Raw genomic sequence first — 18,802 nt, forward strand, 5'->3', positions numbered from 1 at the left:
AAATACAGTCTTTTGAATAGTTTATTAATTCAATTTCCAGGAACATATAGCCACCCATACCGGTGTGGATCTGTACAGCTGTGCCTTTTGTCCGGCTACCTTCAAATCGAAATCGAATCGTATAACCCATTGTAAACGCCACCATCCTGAGGAGTATAGCCGTTCCGTAAAACCACGTTCCGTGCCAAGCAAACCTTTGGAGATTGAAATAATTGAGGAAATAAATCAACTAGATGAGGAGGATGGCGATGATGTGACTGTTATTTATGAATATGAAATCATGGAAGATGGTGATGATTTTGAAGAACTATAAACAGAATATTTACTATGTTTTGTGTTTCAAAATAAAATGAATTAATTAAATCGATAATTTGATAACAATAAAAAAAAAACATTAAAGTGAACTAATTGAATTGATAAATTGTAGAAACTGGTCAAACTGTTATCGTTCAGGCCGAGAACTATGTATAAGTCATGTGTTCCGTATTCATTGAGGATTCGGACTAAATATTATTGAAATTGCCTAGTTTTAAGAGACCCATACGATTGATTGTTGTTATTTCTGTTGTATATCTTCAGGGTGAGATACAAAACCCTGCAACATTTTTACATTTTTTTTTAATTTTATTGAACGAAAGTAAAAAATGTCGGATATCATCAAATTTTAGGATAAGTTTAGATTTGTTCGAATTGGTCACCGTTGGCACGAATTATGGTCTTCAAACGGCAAATGAAAGCGTCACACGCTACCAGAATGTTGGTCTGCAGTATTTTGGCCCATTCCTGACGAAGCGCTTGCTTTTCAAAATACTTCGGACACAATATTCCAACGGATTGGTATCCGGAGATTTTGGTGTCCATTGTGCCCTGGAAATGAAGCGAGGAACCTCATTTTGTAACCATTCTTGGCATTTATTTGATGCCACGGTCGATTAATACGATCGGAGAGCGACCATTAACTGTTATGGCGGTCCACACCATCACCATGGCCGGCGCTTGAGTTCTGATGGCCAACCGAAGGTGCACATTTTCAGCTGACCTCTTTGGCAAGTAAACACATTTTATTTTGTTTGTTTAGAAACTGCTGGAAAACGGGTGTTTTCTCATCGGAGAAAACCAAATTCGGCAGTTTACCACTTTCAGCCAAGCAAAGCAACTCTTTAGCTCTTTTGAGTCTATTTTCTTTCTGTTGTGGTGTAAGTTCTTGAACTTTTTGGAATTTCAACGGCTTTACACCGTGCTCTTTTTTCAATATTTGCCGAATGAAATATTGCGATATGTTCACGTACCATTTTTCGGTCAGTGGGATGCGGGTTTCGATCAAGTCGCTTCTATACTTTTCGTACCATTTCTGCTGATGTTGCTGTTTTCTTCCGTCCACTTCCTTGGCGTCGGGCTACGCTACCAGTATCACAATCACGGTAACGAGCGATGGTACGAGACACAAAAGATTTATTCACATTTAAATGCTGGAGTGCTTTAAGGATAGCCACTTGTAGCTTTCCAGCCAAATATAAAGAAATCACACCATCACGCTTGAATTCCATCACGAACGACTCCTTTTCTACAAAATTCTCACCAAAATACTTTTGTACGCTTGTAAACAATAGGTGTGTCTGGTTACTTTTCCAGCAGGAATTGTCCAGCAACTTCTTTCTGAGAGAGTAAGGTAGTTTTATTCTCTTTTGCAAGGAAAATGCGAAATGTAAACAGACGCTATTCCTGCAGAAGCTTGCAACTAATCAGCTGATTTGTCAAAACAAACCAATTTGTCCCCCATAAGGAGAATTAAAACAAAGGAAGCAATACTAATTTTACAAGTTTTTTAAATAAAAATGTTGGAAATAGTCTTTTATTTTCTTATTACATATTAACATTTACGTTTTTCACATTTTGTAAAGTTGTTCTCCAAAAACAATTAGTCTTGCTAATTCCAAAACAATATTTTCAAATTAAAATCACAAAAAGAAATAAATAAACAATAGAAAACATCTGATTGAATGTCGATGAATGAGAAGAAGAAGAGTTGCAAGAGATTGCAAAAAGAAATTTTTCCAGCAAGAATTTGCAAACTCTCACTGAAAGAACTGTCAAAATTTCTCTCTCCAACCGCTCTCTTTTGCAGAACTTTCGGGTTAACAGACGACTTCCAGTAACAATTTGTAACAATTGTTACAAATTTTAGGGTAACCAGACACACCTAATATAATGAGCAGTCACTGGAAAAATTTTAACAGCTGTCGTACGAGTGGCTTAGAAATGACAGCAGTCTGAAATTGGTTGCAGTTTTTTCATCTCACGCTGTATAACATCTTAACAACAGATCTTGCGTTAGCAAAAATATTTGGATGTGTAAAATTTGAAGAGAGTTGAATGCTTATTGTGCTTTCTTTGAGCGATTTGTTTTTTTTTTAATCTTGAACCCTATGTGGAGAAAGTGCTGGAAGAAATAGTCCGATCTGTACCATCTTTATAACAGATCTTGTGTTGATAGAAATATTGAGATGTACCAAGCCTGAATGAAATTGGATGTTAATTTCGCGTTTTATGAGCTTCATGGATGCTCAAAACTTTGAACCTTTTGTACCAGAAGGAGGTACCAGAAGGAGTGGACCGATGTATTCCATCTTCACTGCAGATCTAGGGTTAGTAGAAATAATGTGGATTGTGTAATATGAAAAGAACTGAATACTTATTTTGAATTTTATGATAGTTTTTGTTATGTAAAATGTTGGCACCTTGTGGGTGAGGTAGCAGAAGGAATGGTCCGATATCTACCATCTTTATAACAGATCTTGTCTTGATAGAAATATTGAGATGTACCAAGTCTGAATGGAATCGGATGTTAATTTAGTGTTGTGTGAGCTTCATGAATATTCAAAATGTTGACGCTTTGTGGGGGAGGTACCAGAAGGAGCAGGCCGATGTATTCCATCTTCACAGCAGACCTTTCGAAGACAATTGGACACATACATCACATTTTATAAGATTTATAATTATTCAAAATTTTCAAAATGGAGTGAACCGATATTGTCCATTTTCGCACCTGACCTAGGACTGATGGAAATATTAGGATACGGAAGGTTGGACCAAAATTATCCTTTCTATTTCTGTACAGTAAATAATTTTAATTGAAAATGCTGACATTTTGTGTGAGAGGTTCCAGAAGCAGTGAACCGGTATTGCACATCTCCGAACTGGATCTAAGTTTGACAAAAATATTACGAGAGAGGGAGGGATGGACATTGCTAGATCAACTCCAAAAATCCTGAGACGGATTTGGTCCAAAAAGACCTAGGGTCTAAAACCGTTATTTCGATTATGCTCGTTTTTGACCGTTATTTCGATGATGCTCGCTTGATATGTACCCTCTAGCCATATGGCTGATGGTATAAAAACAGCAAGTTTGGCCGGACCGAACTTTAATACCCTCCAACATTGAGTAAAGAACACATTGTTTTATAAAAAATTTCTGAATTCTATCGTGTTTTACTTTAAACTACAAATACCAGTAAGACCGCTTGGATAATGCTGTTAAGCTTTTGATGAAACCATAAAGTGAGTGAGGTCTTTATATGTGCCCATACCAAAACGGGAACCTATATAGGCAACATTTTATACTTTAATCATCTACAAAATATTCTTAAATATCAAATTTGAAACAATTTCGTGGGTAAATGTGACTAGGATTATCTGCCACCGGAACTATTAGCCACTTTGAACTAAAAATACAAGTCCGTGGGAAAATGTGTCAAAAATCATCAAAATACTGAATATGCGGAGATACCATTCTGTGGGGCTATACGAAAACGTGGACCTATACATACTATGCTCCGCCATAGGAGCTAAAACTCATGATGACCTGAAAATACCAAAATTTAAAGAGGCCATGACAGATAGAATTTGCAAAACATGTCCTTACAAGTTCTCTCAAAACTCCACATTAACGACCTGTTCATTTATGTTGAAAGAAAATTGATGAGAAAGAATATCGCAAATTCCATCATGTCTTCAAATTTGTCTTTTTCATTTACAAAAAAAAAAAAAAAATATTTAAAAAATATAAAATTTGGAAAACAGAGAACGTGTGGTCTCCTCTCGCATTCACTTCCTTTCGATATCCATAAAATATTTTCGTTTTGTTATTCCATTTAAAAGAAAAATGTATATGTTTCCAAAATTCCGCTCAGGTTTGCTTGCAACTCCTTTTTCCCAAAATTAATATGTATGTCTAACCTGATCCTTTGTACAATTTCAGATTCCCGTGTGAAATGTATTTGACACGACATTTAGAACGTCACTATCCGACCAAACAAGTTATTTGTGAATCCTGTGGCAAAGTGATACACTCCCTCGATGCCCTCAAACATCATATGCGGCGAGTGCATGACAAGGTGTCCGAGCAATGTACCTACTGCGGTCAATGGTATTCTAGTCGGGCGACAATGCGTCGCCATTTATTGAATATGCACGTGCATGCCGATGAAGAACATCGTTGTGAAATCTGTGGCTTCGTGTCGTCTTCGAAAACGGCCAAGAAGCGACACATCGAATTCAAACATAATCCGGAAAAGAAGCACAAGTGTACAATGTGTGACAAGGCCTTTAAGACGCCCACTCTACTGAAGGTGAGTTGCATGATTTGAGTTATAGTTCTAAATTTTAAGCATTTCAAATTGTTTGTCTTCTAGGAACACATAGCCACTCACACCGGTGTCGATTTATACAACTGTGCCTATTGTGATGCCTCATTCAAATCGAAATCGAATCGTTCCACACACTATAAACGCCATCATCCGGCAGAATATATGGCCAATATGAGAAGACGCCCCTGTCCCAGTAGCATCAATAATTATATACAAAATCCTCCAGTTAATTTAGAAGCACAATAGGAACTAAGTAGCAGAAATGAAATATTCTATTAATAAAGGCTTTTCTTCTTCGATGGCTTGTAAAAGAAACATTGGAGTTTGATTTGACAGTTTAGGTCAAGAGGGTTCTTTTAATGGCTTATACATGGCAACAGATTCCAGTACCTGCAAGAATCTACTAGTTTTGTAATTTTTTTTTCAATATTATCAAGGGAAAATCGGTTATTGTAGTACAGTCTTTCTGTTCTGGAACAGACCAAAAATAATCTATGTTATTAGTCTGGAGGAATGAAGGGTAAATTTTTTTTAATATAAGTGAAAATATATTAAAAAATGTGTTATTTAAATATAAAGCAGCTCCAAAAATTATATCCAAGCTCAAGATACCCTCAAAAAAAAAAAAAAAATAAATAAATAAATAAATAAAAATAAAAACAAAACCAACTCCAACTCTCGATACAGTGTAGGTATATAAATGCTTAAGTTAATTGACATGATTTTCTTTTGCTTTATTTCCATTTTCAGATTTCCCTGTGAAATGTATTTGATACGACATGTGAAACATCACAATCCACCCAAAGAATTTGTTTGTGATACCTGTGGAAAGGTCTCGCACACACTACACGCCCTGTTGATACATCAGCAACGGGTACATGCGCCCAAAGTTCCGGAACAGTGTACCTATTGTGGCAAATGGTATTCCACACGATGGACCCTCAAGAGCCACGTCTTAAATATGCATGTACGTGCGGATCAAGAACATCGTTGTGAAATTTGTGGTTTTGTATCCAGTTCACGTACGGCCAAGAGGCGACACAAACAATTCAAGCACAATCCGGAGAAACGCCACAAATGTACGATGTGTGAAAAGGCTTTCAAGACACCAACTCTATTGAAGGTATGCTGCAAGTCCCATACAATTTGGAATATTTTTTCTAATGTGCAATTTGTTTTTGCAGGAACACACCGCAATTCATACGGGCATTGATTTATATAACTGTGCCTATTGTGATGCCTCTTTCAAATCGAAATCAAATCGTTCCACCCATTATCGTCGCCGTCATCCAGTCGAATATAATGCCAATATGATAAGGAGAGCTCGTCCCACAGCCATACCAAATTATGAATCAATCTAAAAAGAAAGATTTGTATCGTTTTTTTAATATTCTTTATTAAAAACGTATTTAAGTATCCAACAAAAAGTTGGAATATAAATAAGTGATCGTAGTTTATACAGTAGAAGAAATACATATCAATATAAGTACTTGTTGGAAATTAAACATTTTATATAGTTTTACACGCATTGAGATCTAATGGTTAAAAAGTCAGCTAATTTAACACGTTGGGTTTACGCTAAATATTGCTCTGTTCGGAACCTGCAAGATTCTACCATTTTTACAATTTTTTCGATATTATAAAGGGCAAATCGATTATCCTAGTAAAAAATGTTTATATTCTTGCAGTTCTGGAACTAACCATATTACTAGGGAAAATTTATATACATATTAGAATGAAACGTGGGTATAGATGCATATATACGTTTTTACAAAAGTGAGTTTATGGAACGACAAATTTCATTTCATGGAAGTTCTGAGGCGGGAACTGCCACCTTGGGAATAGCAAAGTTTTGTTCCTTTTCTTGTAATACCTTCTGCAGCTACATAGCTACAGACAGGGGGTTAATCATTTGAAATAACGATTTTAGGTCCTGTGTGTATTTGTACCACACATAATTATTGTATATACAGGGTGAGATGAAAAAACTGCTGCCATTTCTAAGCCACTCGTCCGAAAGCTGTTAAAATTATTCCAGTGACAGCTCAGTATATTTTTTGCAAGCGTACAAAAGCATTTTGGTAAGAATTTTCCAGAAAAAAAGTTATTCGTGATAGAATTCATGAGTGATAGTGTGATTTCTTTATATTTGGCTGGAAAACCACAAGTGGCTATCGTTAGAGCACTCCAGCATTTAAATGTGAATAAATCTTTTGTGTCTCGTACCATCACTTGTTACCGTGATACTGTAATATTCCATTCAGCAAATATTGAAAAATAAACAATTGAAATTCCAAAAAGTACCAGAACTTACACCGCAACAGAAAGAAAATAGACTCAAAAGATCTAAAGAGTTGCTTAGCTTGGCCGAAAGTGGTGAATTTGGCTGAATTTGGTTTTCTCCGATAAGAAAATATTCGTTATTCAGCAGTTTGTAAAAAACAAAATGATTATGTTTACTTGCCAAGGAGGTCAGCAGAAAATGTGCACCTTCGGTTGGCCACCACAACTCAAGCGCCGCCATGGTGATGGTGTGGGCGGCCAATGGTCGCTCTCCGCTCGTATTAATCGACCGTGGCATCTGAATAAAAGCCGAATATTATAGCGAAAATATTCTGGAGGGTGTATTAAAGCCTTAGACACGCACTTTGGACATTCCAACAGGACTCACAACGAATGGTTACAAAATGAGGTTCCTCGCTTCATTTCCAGCACACAATGGCAACCAAAATCTTCAGATACCAATTCGTTGGACTTTTGTGTGTGGAGTATTTTGGAAAGCAAAGTTGGCACTAAAAAATACCAAAGTGTCGATCACCGCAAGCATGCGCTTCGCCGGGAATGGGCCAAAATACCGCAGAGCAACATTCAGACAGCGTGTGACGGTTTCATTGGCCGTTTGAAGGCCATTGGCCATGCCAAAGGTGACCAATTCGAACAAATCGAAACTTATTCTAAAATTTGATGCTATTTCTGACATTTTTTGCTTTCATTCAATAAAATTAAAAAAAAAAATGTTAAAATTATGGCGTTTGACTTTGTTGCAGTTTTTTTATCCCACCTTGTATATAGAAAATGTATATATATTATACTGTCTGTTTCCTTTCCCCCTTCTTTTTTTGCAGATATCCTTGCGACAAGTATTTGAATAATCATCTCAAGGCAAAACATTCTAAAGCTCAAGTATACAATTGCAGTGAATGTGGACTCATTCAACGAACACCGAATGCCCTGCAGCGACATAAACGAAAAATGCACCAGCCACGAGATCCCGTTCAATGTAACTATTGTGGTAATCTATATTCCACACGGGCTTCGCTGCAACGTCATATGTTAAATATGCATGTGCTGATCGATGTCGAACATCGTTGTGAAATTTGTGGGTTTGTCTCATCGACACGAGAGGCTAAACGGAAACACATTCAATTTCGTCATAATCCCATTAAGAGACACAAATGTTCGATGTGTGATAAGGCCTTTAAGACACCCACTCTATTGAAAGTATGAGAATTTAGATGTTTTTGCATTATTTTTAAACTAATTTTTGCTTTCTTGTCTTTTAGGAACACATAGCAACGCATACGGGCATTGATTTGTATAAATGTGACTATTGTGAGTCTACATTTAAATCGAAATCGAATCGCGCCACTCATTGTAGACGTCATCATCCGGTGGAATATAAACACAATATGCTTATACGACCACGTCCAGATGGGGTTGATACGAATAAAACATTGGTTTGAGAATAAAGTACTGTATATAGTTGTAAGATAAATATGTAAATGCTCAATCTTAATAATATAAGTACAATTAATTAATAAATAAATTTTGTTGTAATTTTAAGTAATTTAACTATTATTTTTTAATAACTATGGTAGTCCAAAAAATAGATTTAACACTATATTAATTTAATCTATTAATTAATAATCATTTTAACCTATTGTATATGTGACAATTCTATACCTTAGAAAAACTCGTTAACCTATCTTAATGTTTTTCATATTTGGAAAGGCTTACAGAGTTATTTCTACTAAAGAAATAGCTTTTTTAGAAGGCAATAAATCTAGAAACTGTCAATACCCCACACGAGTTCTGGCGTCCTATACGAGAACTATCAGTTTTGTTAAAACACTAGCTGAGAAATTGTGACACAATCCAACCGAATAAGGTATGATGCCACTTCTTTTCAGACGTAAACATCGTGTCACTTGGTCTGTTCAATTCATACCGGAATTTAATAGAATCTGACAATCTACCCATAACGTCACACGCGTTATAACCAATGGAAAACTTAAAGGCCTAAACTTAATTCCCTTCAATGTTCTACCCAAAAAGCAATGTTCGAGTTGATAGTAGCTGAAAATTTTTCTGATAAATCATCACGACGACCGCCGATGAATAAGAACACCCACAGCCTTTGAATAAAGGAAAAGTTAAATAGTTCTTCAGATCTAAATATCAACAAATAAAATCAAAAATACGGTTTTTGTCGTGATTTTTTATGCTTTGAACACACAATTTTCTCCAACCAAGGATCCAGCAGCATGTGCTGATACGACAGAGCGGCTGAATGGTAACCAAAAAGTCTAAACACTAAATTCTAGTAGGAACAAAGACGCTAGCGAATAGCACGTTGGCTTCAGACAAAGATACCCTGTTGACCTATCATAAGGCCTCACTTGCGAATTTTTAATACCTCATTATGGTACCCGAAAACCATCTACACCAGTTTCTTCGGATGATCTCATACATTTATTCCATATCGGACCGAGACGTGAGAGTAATGAGAACCTTCAAAATAGGAAGGTTAAACGATTAAATAAAATAGCATCTATACCAACCCATACACGGTTACAAAAGTCATAAAAGGATATTGAGTAAATACTGTACTAGGGGACCATCTCCCTCTCATCGCAGCTGAAGAGCCAGAGCTGCCCTGACAAACCCAAGGAGTTTTGTCTCAATTAAGATCCGGATGGTGCAGCAGGCTTAATTCCTATTGGGCTCGGATGGACAGCGATGTGCAGAACATCTGCCCAGCTTGTGGCACAGATCAACATGACACGCTGCACCTATTTTGCTACCCTGCCCAACCTACTCACCTAAATCCAGTATCATTGTGAACCCAACACGTACAGGTTGCATCCTTTTTGAGATTGGACTTAGAAGCGGAACACGATTGAGAGGAGTCGGAACGAACACAGCAGTATGGGTTGCTACAACAATAAACAATAGGAAATCCGTCCATCCAGTCAGTCCATATTTACATAATTTTCCCTCAACTATATTCTAGAAAAGTACTGCAGTCTCAATTATTTTTCGAAAAGGATAAATATTTTTACTACGTGCGGTAAAGTCTTGACGGCCACTTTTCAACTTCGAGTTGGAAACAGTACTTGATTAGCTAGAGCAATTTCTATATTTCCCACAGATTTGTATTAATTTTCTTATATGAAAAAAATATCTAAAGGACGTCTGAGAGAGCATCTATAGAACTTCCATATTGTACACATTTTGTCATGTCTTAGTAGCTACTTAAATTAAGGAACTACAACCAATTCCTTTTTTCTTTCAATTTTCCAACATTTTGAACTTATTATAGTTTAATTCTAAAACTATTTCGAATGTAAGTTTAATAAAATTTTAATAATTTAAAATAAATTTCGAATAAAATAACTAAACATCAGAAAATTTATTCAAAAACGTTTAATTAATTAATTGGTTCCAAGGCGCTTCTGTTCTATTCACAGAGCTAATCCAACCTGTCTCTCCATTTCATCACTACTTTTAAAACCCTAAATTACACAAAAGCTAGAGCTTAAGCAACTTCATTTGCAAGAAAATTGTATAATTTTCGATTTCCATTGTTTCAGATTTTCCTGTGAGGCCCATCTAAATCGCCATCTGAAATACCACAATCCGGCAAAGACATTAATTTGTGATATTTGTGGCAAAGCGGAGACCACCATAACCACACTGAGAAAACACAAGGAAAATGTTCATGAACCCAAAGTACCGGAACAATGTAAATATTGTGGTCAATGGTATTCGAGTCGACGAACGGCCCTGAGGCATATACGGAACATGCATGTCCATGCCAATGAGGAACATCGCTGCGAAATATGTGGTTTTGTATCCTCATCGAAACCGGCCAAAAAGAGGCACATTGAATTCAAGCATAATCCCGAGAAGAAACATAAATGTTCGATGTGTGAGAAGGCTTTCAAGACGCCGACCTTATTAAAGGTAAGTAGAATGTGTTGTTGTAATTGGAAATATTAATATGTTTTTTTTTTTTTAATACAGGAACATATGGCCACCCATACGGGAATTGATTTGTATAAATGTGCCTATTGTGATGCTACCTTTAAATCAAAATCCAATCGTTCAACCCATTACAGGCGCCATCATCCGGTGGAGTATAATGCCAATATGATAAGACGTTCGAGGCCCACGGCAATTGACAATTATTCAAGTGTCTAGTGGGAATTGTTTTAAAATAAAAAGTAAATTTTGGAAATGAAAAACAAACGGCGGGCGGTGTTTTAATTTGGCAATGGGTTCCATTTTTAACATGAAGGAAATTTGTTTTGAAGCCAAAAAAAAAATTATAGGAAATAAAAAGAGATCTGCGATTTACTGAGTAGTTTTATTTAATAGGATCCTTTTTTATATATTTTTTCACATATACTGTATCAAGCCTATAGGGCCATGGATGCTATACATTGAGCACACTAATCAAAAACTTTTTTCCATTGAGTACACTAACCAAAAATTACTCTAGTTTTATGAAAGGAGAAAGCTTTTTATTTTATCAAGTTTAATATATTCCAAAAAATGTGTGTTAAATCAAAACATTTTTTACAGTTACTGTATGTCTACAAACCTTAAATTGTTATATTAAATATATATATATAAATACTTTTTTAATTCTTCTTACAGATTCTCCTGCGAAGCCTATTTGCTGCGCCACATGGAATATCACAATCCGAATAAGGAATTTATATGCGATATTTGTGGCAAAGCTCTGCCCACACATGATACGCTAAAGAAACACAACAATAAAGTGCATACACCAAAAATACCCGAACAGTGTCAGTATTGTGGCAAATGGTATTCCAGTCGTTGGACAGCCCAACGTCATATGTTAAATATGCACGTGAGAGCCGATGAGGATCATACCTGTGAAATATGCGGTTTTGTGTCATCGACCCGAGAGGCTAGAAAAAAGCACATGGAATTTAAGCATAATCCCGAAAAGAAGCACAAATGTACAATGTGTGATAAGGCATTTAAGACGCCCACATTACTTAAGGCAATTATTCAGATTCATAAAATGTTACAATTTTAATCATCATTATTTTATTTACAGGAACACACAGCAACCCACACCGGCATTGATTTGTATAAATGTGCCTATTGTGATGCTACTTTTAAATCAAAATCAAATCGTTCCACCCACTATCGTCGTCATCATCCAGTGGAATATAGTATTAATATGATACGTCGTCCTCGTCCCAGTGGCATTAATAATTATGAAAATGTAAACCAAAATACAAATAACAACAGCACTACAAATAGCAACACTCCAAATGACAACAATTCTACAATCAACAACAACAGCAGCATCAACATCAACACTAGCGTCTAATTAGTATTATTATTGAATAGACATTTTAACTAATTCATCTATAATTTTCTGCCTTTTCAACCAAATACATATTCGAATGTATAGAACTAAAGGAAAATTAAAAAAGATCTATGGAATCTACTGTTTGGAAAAATGCTGTTACGTTTTATCGATTCATATACATTTTCGAATTTCGGATCGGATTTCAAAAATTGGGATTTTGGGATGTTGTTGTATTATTGGAACAGATAAGAAAGTAGACAGATGTATACCCTCAGCCTGTGTTTGATTATTTAAGTAAATTTTGACTTGTGTTATGATTAAAATGACATAAATATTGCGAAATGCCAGGTATAAACTATATCGACATCTTCCTTCACTTTATACGATCATTTTAAGAAATGTTAAAATGTTCCTGAGACATAGTCGACCATTTTCATATTCCATCTCATAAGTTCCATATTAATCTAAGGTTACTGGTTGAGAGAAATATTTAGATATAGCAAGTTGCAAAGAATCGCCGCCTTGTTTCGCAAGTTATGACAGATAAATGCATTGAAAATTGTGACCCTTCGTGGGTGAGGTACCAGAAGGGGATTTGAGATGTACACATCTTCCCAACAGATCTTGTGTTAGTAAAAATGTTTGGATGTGTGAAAGTTGAATGATTTGGATGCTTATTTCACTTTCTTTGAGCGTTTTGTTTTTCAAAATCTTAAACCCCACGTGGAGGAGGTATAAGAAGAAATGCTCCGAGGTCTACCATTTTTATACCCTCCACCAAAAAAAGTATGGAGGGTATATTAAGTTCGTCATTCCGTTTGAAACAATCATTTTAGACCCAACAAAGTATATATATTCTTGATCAGCGTAAAATTCTAAGACGATTTAGCCCTGTCCGTCCGTCTGTTGTAATCACGCTACAGCCTAAACGAATTAAGATAGGAAGCTAAAATTTTGCACAGATCTATCTTTTGTCTGCAGGCAGGTCAAGTTCGAAGATGGGCTATATCGGTCCACGATATCGTATAGCCCCCATATAACTGTGCCCCCGATATTCTGTATTTTGATGATTTTAGCCACATTTTTCAACGGAATTGTCTGAAAATCCACACAAGTAGTTCCTTGTGGGTACTTTATACCTCGGCAGAGAATTATCTATCGATCTACCACAATATCGTATAGCCCCCATATAACGGTACTCCCCTATATTCGGTATTTTGATGATTTTTTCTTTTTTTTACTTTTTCCAATGGAATTATCTGAAAATCCACACAAGGAGTTCCTTGTGAGTACTTTACACGCAGACATAGATTTGTCTTTATAGGTCCACAATATCGTATATCCCCCATATCGGCACCTTCCTGTATTAGATATTTTAAAGATTTTAAAAGAACTTTTAATCGATTTTATTATTATTTTTTTTTTTTTTTGAAAATTTTCTAATTCGCTCCAAATGGTGGAGGGTATTCAAAGTTTGGCCCAGCCGAACTTACTGCTTTTTTACTTGCTATAACAAATCTTGTGTTGATGGAAATATTGTGAAGTACCAAGTCTGAATGGAATTTAATAAGCTTCATGGATATTCAAAATGTTGACCCTTGGTGGAGGAGGTACCAGAAAGTGTGGACCGATATATTCTATCTTCACACCAGACCTTGGGTTAATAGAAATATTGTGATGTGTGAAATATGAACAGAACCGGATAGTTATTTCGGATTTAACAATCGTTTTAGTTATTAGCAACATAGGCCCTTTGTGGGGGAGGTACCAGAAGGAATGGGCGATACATTCCATCTTCACAGCAGATCTTATGTTAGTAGAAATAATGGGATGTATGAAATATGGAGAGGGCCGGATGTTTATTTCGGGTTTTATGATCGTTTTGGCTATTCAAAACTTTGACCCTTTGTGAGAAGGTACTAGAAGGAATGGTCAGATCTCAACCATCTTTACCAAGTCTGAATGGAATCGAACGTTAATTGCGCGTTTTATGGGCTTCATGGGTATTCGACCCTCTGCTGGGGGAGGTACCAGAAGGAGTTGACCGATATATTCCATCTTCACACCAGACCTTGGGTTAATAAAAATATTGTGATCTGATTTGGAGAAAATTGGACTCTTACATCACATTTTATTATAGTTATAATTATTCAATATGTTGACGCTTTGTGGGGGAGGCACTTGATGGAGTTGGCCGATATTAGCACTGGTGCAAATATTAGTATTTGCAAAATTGGAGGAAAATCGGATCATTCTTTCTCTTTCTGTGCAGTAACTTAATTTCTTTGAAAATTTTGACATTTAGTGGGGAAGGTACCAGAAGCAGTTGACCGATGTTGCCCATCTCCGAACTCGATCTAAGTTTGACAATAATATTACGATGTAGCGAGTTTGAATCAAATCGGATACTTCCTCCGAGTTATCGTGCGCACCAACCAGCGGATTTCAAAAATTTAATAATTCTACCAATACTTTATTTCCTGTTCCAATAATACAACAATATCGAAGGACTGATTTGCAACTAATTCGGACAATGTTTTTACTTCCAAAAATGCCAATTCAAAATTACAATTTTTTACACTCAGTATATTATTTATGTGCGACCGAAGGTTATGGTTCCAAATATTTGCAATTATTGAATGTATAGTCAATATATAATCAATACAAAACTAGACTTTGAAAGATGTCTAATATTGATATCCTGTCCCTTTTGGGTACCTGGATACTAAACTTTCGATCTAACCCCACATCTTCATACTTTAAGATTTGTTAGATAATGTTTAGAAAAATGTATTTGTTTTAAACTTTTATTTAAAGAATGCTGTTGTTACAAGTTTCTGTTTTCGCGTTGTTTGCAATTACAAGTGACTTTTGCCCGGCTTAAGAATGGCTGATGATGGTTTCCCATGGAAGATGTTTATATCTTGGATCGATTGTTCTTCTGTCAGTATGAGTCTTCCTCCTCGTCCTCGCAGAGTCTGTATTAAACAGTGTCATCATCTGCTCAATTTTTCGTCATGTGTTCGGTGACAGTAAAAGTTCATACCACAAACGTTAGGCAAGATTCTTTAGGGAAGCAAATAACCTATTTGATTTTTGGATATGATTGATCTAGGTTTTCCAACTGTAAGCTGTCGCGAAGTCTCCTGCACCCATTCTCCATTGTATCTGTGACTTTCATAAAAAAAAGAGGTTCACCGTCTAGGGTTGGTTTCCTTTGCGGTCCAGACAGCGCAGTCAGGAATTCTGATATCAAGTTGCATTGTAAGATGTTCATGAGTGGTGATATATAATCTTCAAAATATACATCGTGACCAATCTGTGAACTGTTCACCAACTTCAGCTTCCTTCCTTGATGCTGCTTTATCTATAAATATAGTTAATGAATGTAAATTAAGAAATGTATACACTACAATCTTTGGAGCACTGCTATTTAATTTTGCAATAAAATTGGTGCAGCTCTCTGAAACCTTTCCGAATGTTATCTACCACATGCAAGATCTTGACTCGTCGCTGACTGACTGAAATGGAGCCAGGATCTGCGTTTATTTCGTAATCACATGTTGCTTGGCCTTGTTGGCATTTTCATTATCTAAGCTAGACCTTTGATCCACTATACTAGTTTTAATTTCTTAACAGGAAAATTGTTGGGGGATCTACAGACCTATCCAGCTCCGGTGAAGATTATCTAAAGGGCTCTGAGAGGGTATTTTCTGATGGTAAGACGGGCGCACCATGTGATTTTCTCCAGCCTAAAATGAGCAATTCATCCCAATTAGCGACTGCAAAATTTAAAATCGATCTTTCCCTTATCTAAAAGGACGCATATTTTCCCAGTAAGATAAAGTTTCGGGATTCTAAGGTAATATTTTGAAATAAAAAATATATAGGGACTTGCATCATTTTTAGTGTACCTGCAGCCACAGCGGAGTCGCTTTTGCGCCCCAAATTCTTTGAGCAATCTTTTCATATATTTTCCTGGTGCGAAATAAATGACTCTTTAAGTTTGTGTTTACATCCTCACTGCAATGAAAGAAGCATGCTAAGATTTAGTTTCTCTTATCTACGATTCATGTTCTTACCTTTCAGTGTTGGTGAGTCTAATTCAGCCGCAGTCTTGCAGTGACGCAAGTTTATGTACGTGATGCGAAGTTGCGGCTGCGTGGATACTCCTAGCGTGTCGGTGTGATACGGAATCGTATCCATCCCGAACCGAAATGTAATTTTCCCCCACGAGCCTGTAGATACTCTTGTCCCTTGGCATCGATGGCAACCTTAATGACAAGGCCTCCGCTATCCGGACTGGAATTAACTATATGCCAGTTATCCGTCTGTAGATTGGGATTCTGTTTAGCCAAGATCGTTAGAATGCGCGCTGGATCCACCAATGGTGGGGGTACCCATGCCGACAATTTTCTTCCGCAGGGAATCTCCTTTAGTGACACAGCCGCTAGTTCACTACCTTCCCATAGGACACCCAGTTCACCTACTGTTTTGACGAGGAAATCCTTGGATTCCACGTTTTCGCAGCAGATTACTTTGACGCCCTTATAAAGGGTTGCACTGCCGAACTGCATTTGCATGGGACTCCCTGCTCCCGAGAAGACAATGTCCCTAAGACATTCCTCAATCAGCAGCCACCGACTATCACTGATTCTTCCCTCAGGATGAGCTTTGTCAATGATCGCCAACCGAAGGTGGTTGGGATACATTGTATGAGAGTATTTTCCTTTCCTCGCCTGTTGGCCTTGTTGTTGTGACTTGGAGGTCGCCGTTTGGCTCAGATTGGAGTTTTGCATCGTCTGGGCATTGTCGACCTTCGTGTTCACAGTTTTCTGGCTGGTGGCAGGAAAAGAAAAAGAGGAGACTTGTGTCATAGAAATCCGATTTAGCGTGGGTTTCTTGGCATGCGGGTGTGGCCCTTCAGTTGACTTTCTTCTCTTTGCAGGTGTGTGTGGAGTAGAGATTTCAGTTTTCTTCGAAGCCATGGATTCAGAAATCGAAATCTGTTCCTCTGTTGACCTTCTTTTCTTTACAGAGTTCGAAATCGGTTCTTCAGTTGACTTTCTTCTCTTTAAAGTTGTGTTTGGTGTAGAAATTTCGGTTTTCGTCGAAGCAATGGAATTAGAGGTAGAAATCGTTCCAGGGCCATTCTTCTTACGCTTTCGTGTCCTTGATTTTTTTACAGAAGGCGCTACATGCTCAATTGGGTCGGGGCTTGACCTCACAGCTGGCGTTGTCGTTAGGTCGAGAGCACCGACAGCTGATGTGTTCCAGAACACGTCCGCGAAAGGCTTCTTCTCGTCCATGTCCGAGCCCTCAGTAGGGCACGTCCGTTTGTCAAAACCCGTCGCTGGAAGTAGGAGAGTCTCAAAGTCAGGAGATGTCTTAGGTAGATGCGGGTGATTCTTTTCATATTTGCGGACTACTTTCAAGTTCGTCTTGATTAAACACTTTTCCCTCTCCGTTATGGCAGAGCGATCCTTGTCGATAAATTTTCTGCAATATTTTACTGCCCGCTTGTAGCCCCTTTTGGCTTTCTGATCTTTGGTGTCAAGGTTTTCCGAAGAAACAGAAATTATGTCAGAGATACTCTCCGTTGATTGGTCTTCTTCTATCGCATCTTGCCGCTGAAGGGGTTCGTGGTTTTTATCCGACGCATTGAGCTCTTCGACGTTCGACCACACTTTTAAGAGAGCCGAAATTTCGCCGCTTGTGAGTTCTTCTCCGCCCGTGATTGCTGTCCTCAAAGCAACATACCTGGCAAAATTTAACGCCTTCGAAGTTGTGGGCGTACTCATGTCCTTGGGATGGTCCGGGGTCGTCAACGTGTTGGTAGAATTTAAATAGGGGGTTATGTTTTCAAAATTGTTGTTCTCCATAAAAGCATTTGGACTTGGGAGGAGATGAGGTCCGCCATGGCATAGCCTCCATACCATGGTAAGGACTTGGCAACTAAGCCTAATACTCGTTGAGGCGCCCAGGTATCAACGAGGTATCCGTTCAAATACAGTCGGTACCCTGACTGCAAACCTTAAGGAACACTGATGGGCACGGATGTACTTGTACACCCCAGTGTTAGGGAGTCTATTAAGGTGGTAGACCAGCACCAATATTGGTTAATTTAGGGGCGCCAATAGATTCGCCTCGTCAGTCCAAGGATCATAGGCACTCGGAAATTTAGGTCCGAGACTCTCCCCTCGGACCCGCTGAGCTGTCCGCGACTGCTTATTTCAAAAATTCGCAGCTACCCAATATATCTATTGGGCATCCCACTATCCGCAACCTGTGGACGCGTCCGATAGCATTCAGCTATGCTTCCGTAAGCGGCGGAATGAAGAAAATGTTGGGAAGAAATCCAACTAGCTTTGTGGAGCTGACCGAAATATACTTATATTAAATATTTTTCCACTAAAAACCCAATATTCCAATTTGTAACCATCTGGGATAAAAATTGAGGGAGAAATCTTTAAAAACCAAGGGTTCCATGGGGTAAAAGCTTTATTCTGAGAAAAGTCTGAAC

The 18,802-nt window shown here is 37.5% G+C and overlaps 3 protein-coding genes across 8 annotated transcripts in view; 2 read left to right on the plus strand and 1 right to left on the minus strand.

The window, feature by feature from the left end:
- LOC101897365 (zinc finger protein 652-B) overlaps positions 1-12,430 on the plus strand; it is an 85,119-nt gene extending 72,689 nt beyond the window's left edge. The window contains exons 3-4 of one of the 5 annotated variants that reach the window (XM_059120061.1): positions 11,589-11,961; positions 12,019-12,430. In XM_059120061.1, the coding sequence (XP_058976044.1) occupies positions 11,589-11,961; positions 12,019-12,297 (652 nt within the window). In that variant the 3' untranslated portion in view covers positions 12,298-12,430. Of the gene's footprint in view, positions 1-40; positions 364-5,396; positions 5,770-5,830; positions 6,157-7,771; positions 8,148-8,209; positions 8,510-10,519; positions 10,893-10,952; positions 11,158-11,588; positions 11,962-12,018 lie in introns of those variants that run through there. The other 4 variants (XM_059120072.1, XM_059120069.1, XM_059120073.1 and 1 more) reach the window with 4 other exon arrangements.
- Positions 4,126-4,961, plus strand: LOC101896884 (zinc finger protein 555). The gene is made up of 3 exons (XM_005184375.3): positions 4,126-4,190; positions 4,259-4,628; positions 4,692-4,961. Exons 2-3 carry the CDS (start codon positions 4,272-4,274, stop codon positions 4,890-4,892), a joined length of 558 nt encoding a protein of 185 aa, XP_005184432.1. The 5' UTR covers positions 4,126-4,190; positions 4,259-4,271; the 3' UTR covers positions 4,893-4,961.
- Positions 12,431-15,072: 2,642 nt separating the features above from the next.
- LOC101893482 (uncharacterized) lies at positions 15,073-18,625 on the minus strand. 2 transcript variants are annotated; one of them, XM_005184355.4, is made up of 3 exons: positions 16,362-18,625; positions 16,194-16,302; positions 15,073-15,646 (listed from the first exon to the last, which is right to left on the minus strand). In XM_005184355.4, exon 1 carries the CDS (start codon positions 18,216-18,218, stop codon positions 16,452-16,454), a length of 1,767 nt encoding a protein of 588 aa, XP_005184412.1. In that variant the 5' UTR covers positions 18,219-18,625; the 3' UTR covers positions 15,073-15,646; positions 16,194-16,302; positions 16,362-16,451. The 2 variants fall into 2 exon arrangements, with proteins under 2 accessions (XP_005184412.1, XP_019892592.1); XM_020037033.2 differs by lacking the exon at positions 16,194-16,302.
- Between the last annotated feature and the right edge of the window lie 177 nt (positions 18,626-18,802).

The sequence above is a fragment of the Musca domestica genome, unplaced genomic scaffold (genome assembly GCF_030504385.1).
Source record: "Musca domestica strain aabys unplaced genomic scaffold, Musca_domestica.polishedcontigs.V.1.1 16, whole genome shotgun sequence".
Taxonomy (NCBI): domain Eukaryota; kingdom Metazoa; phylum Arthropoda; class Insecta; order Diptera; family Muscidae; genus Musca; species Musca domestica.

Bases quoted from the DNA above. Each gene is read 5' to 3' on its own strand.
- LOC101893482 (XM_020037033.2), bottom strand. From the start codon at position 18,218: ATGGTATGGAGGCTATGCCATGGCGGACCTCATCTCCTCCCAAGTCCA.
- LOC101896884 (XM_005184375.3), top strand. From the start codon at position 4,272: ATGTATTTGACACGACATTTAGAACGTCACTATCCGACCAAACAAGTT. The intron at 4,629-4,691 runs GTGAGTTGCATG...TTTGTCTTCTAG, and splicing joins AGACGCCCACTCTACTGAAG to GAACACATAGCCACTCACAC.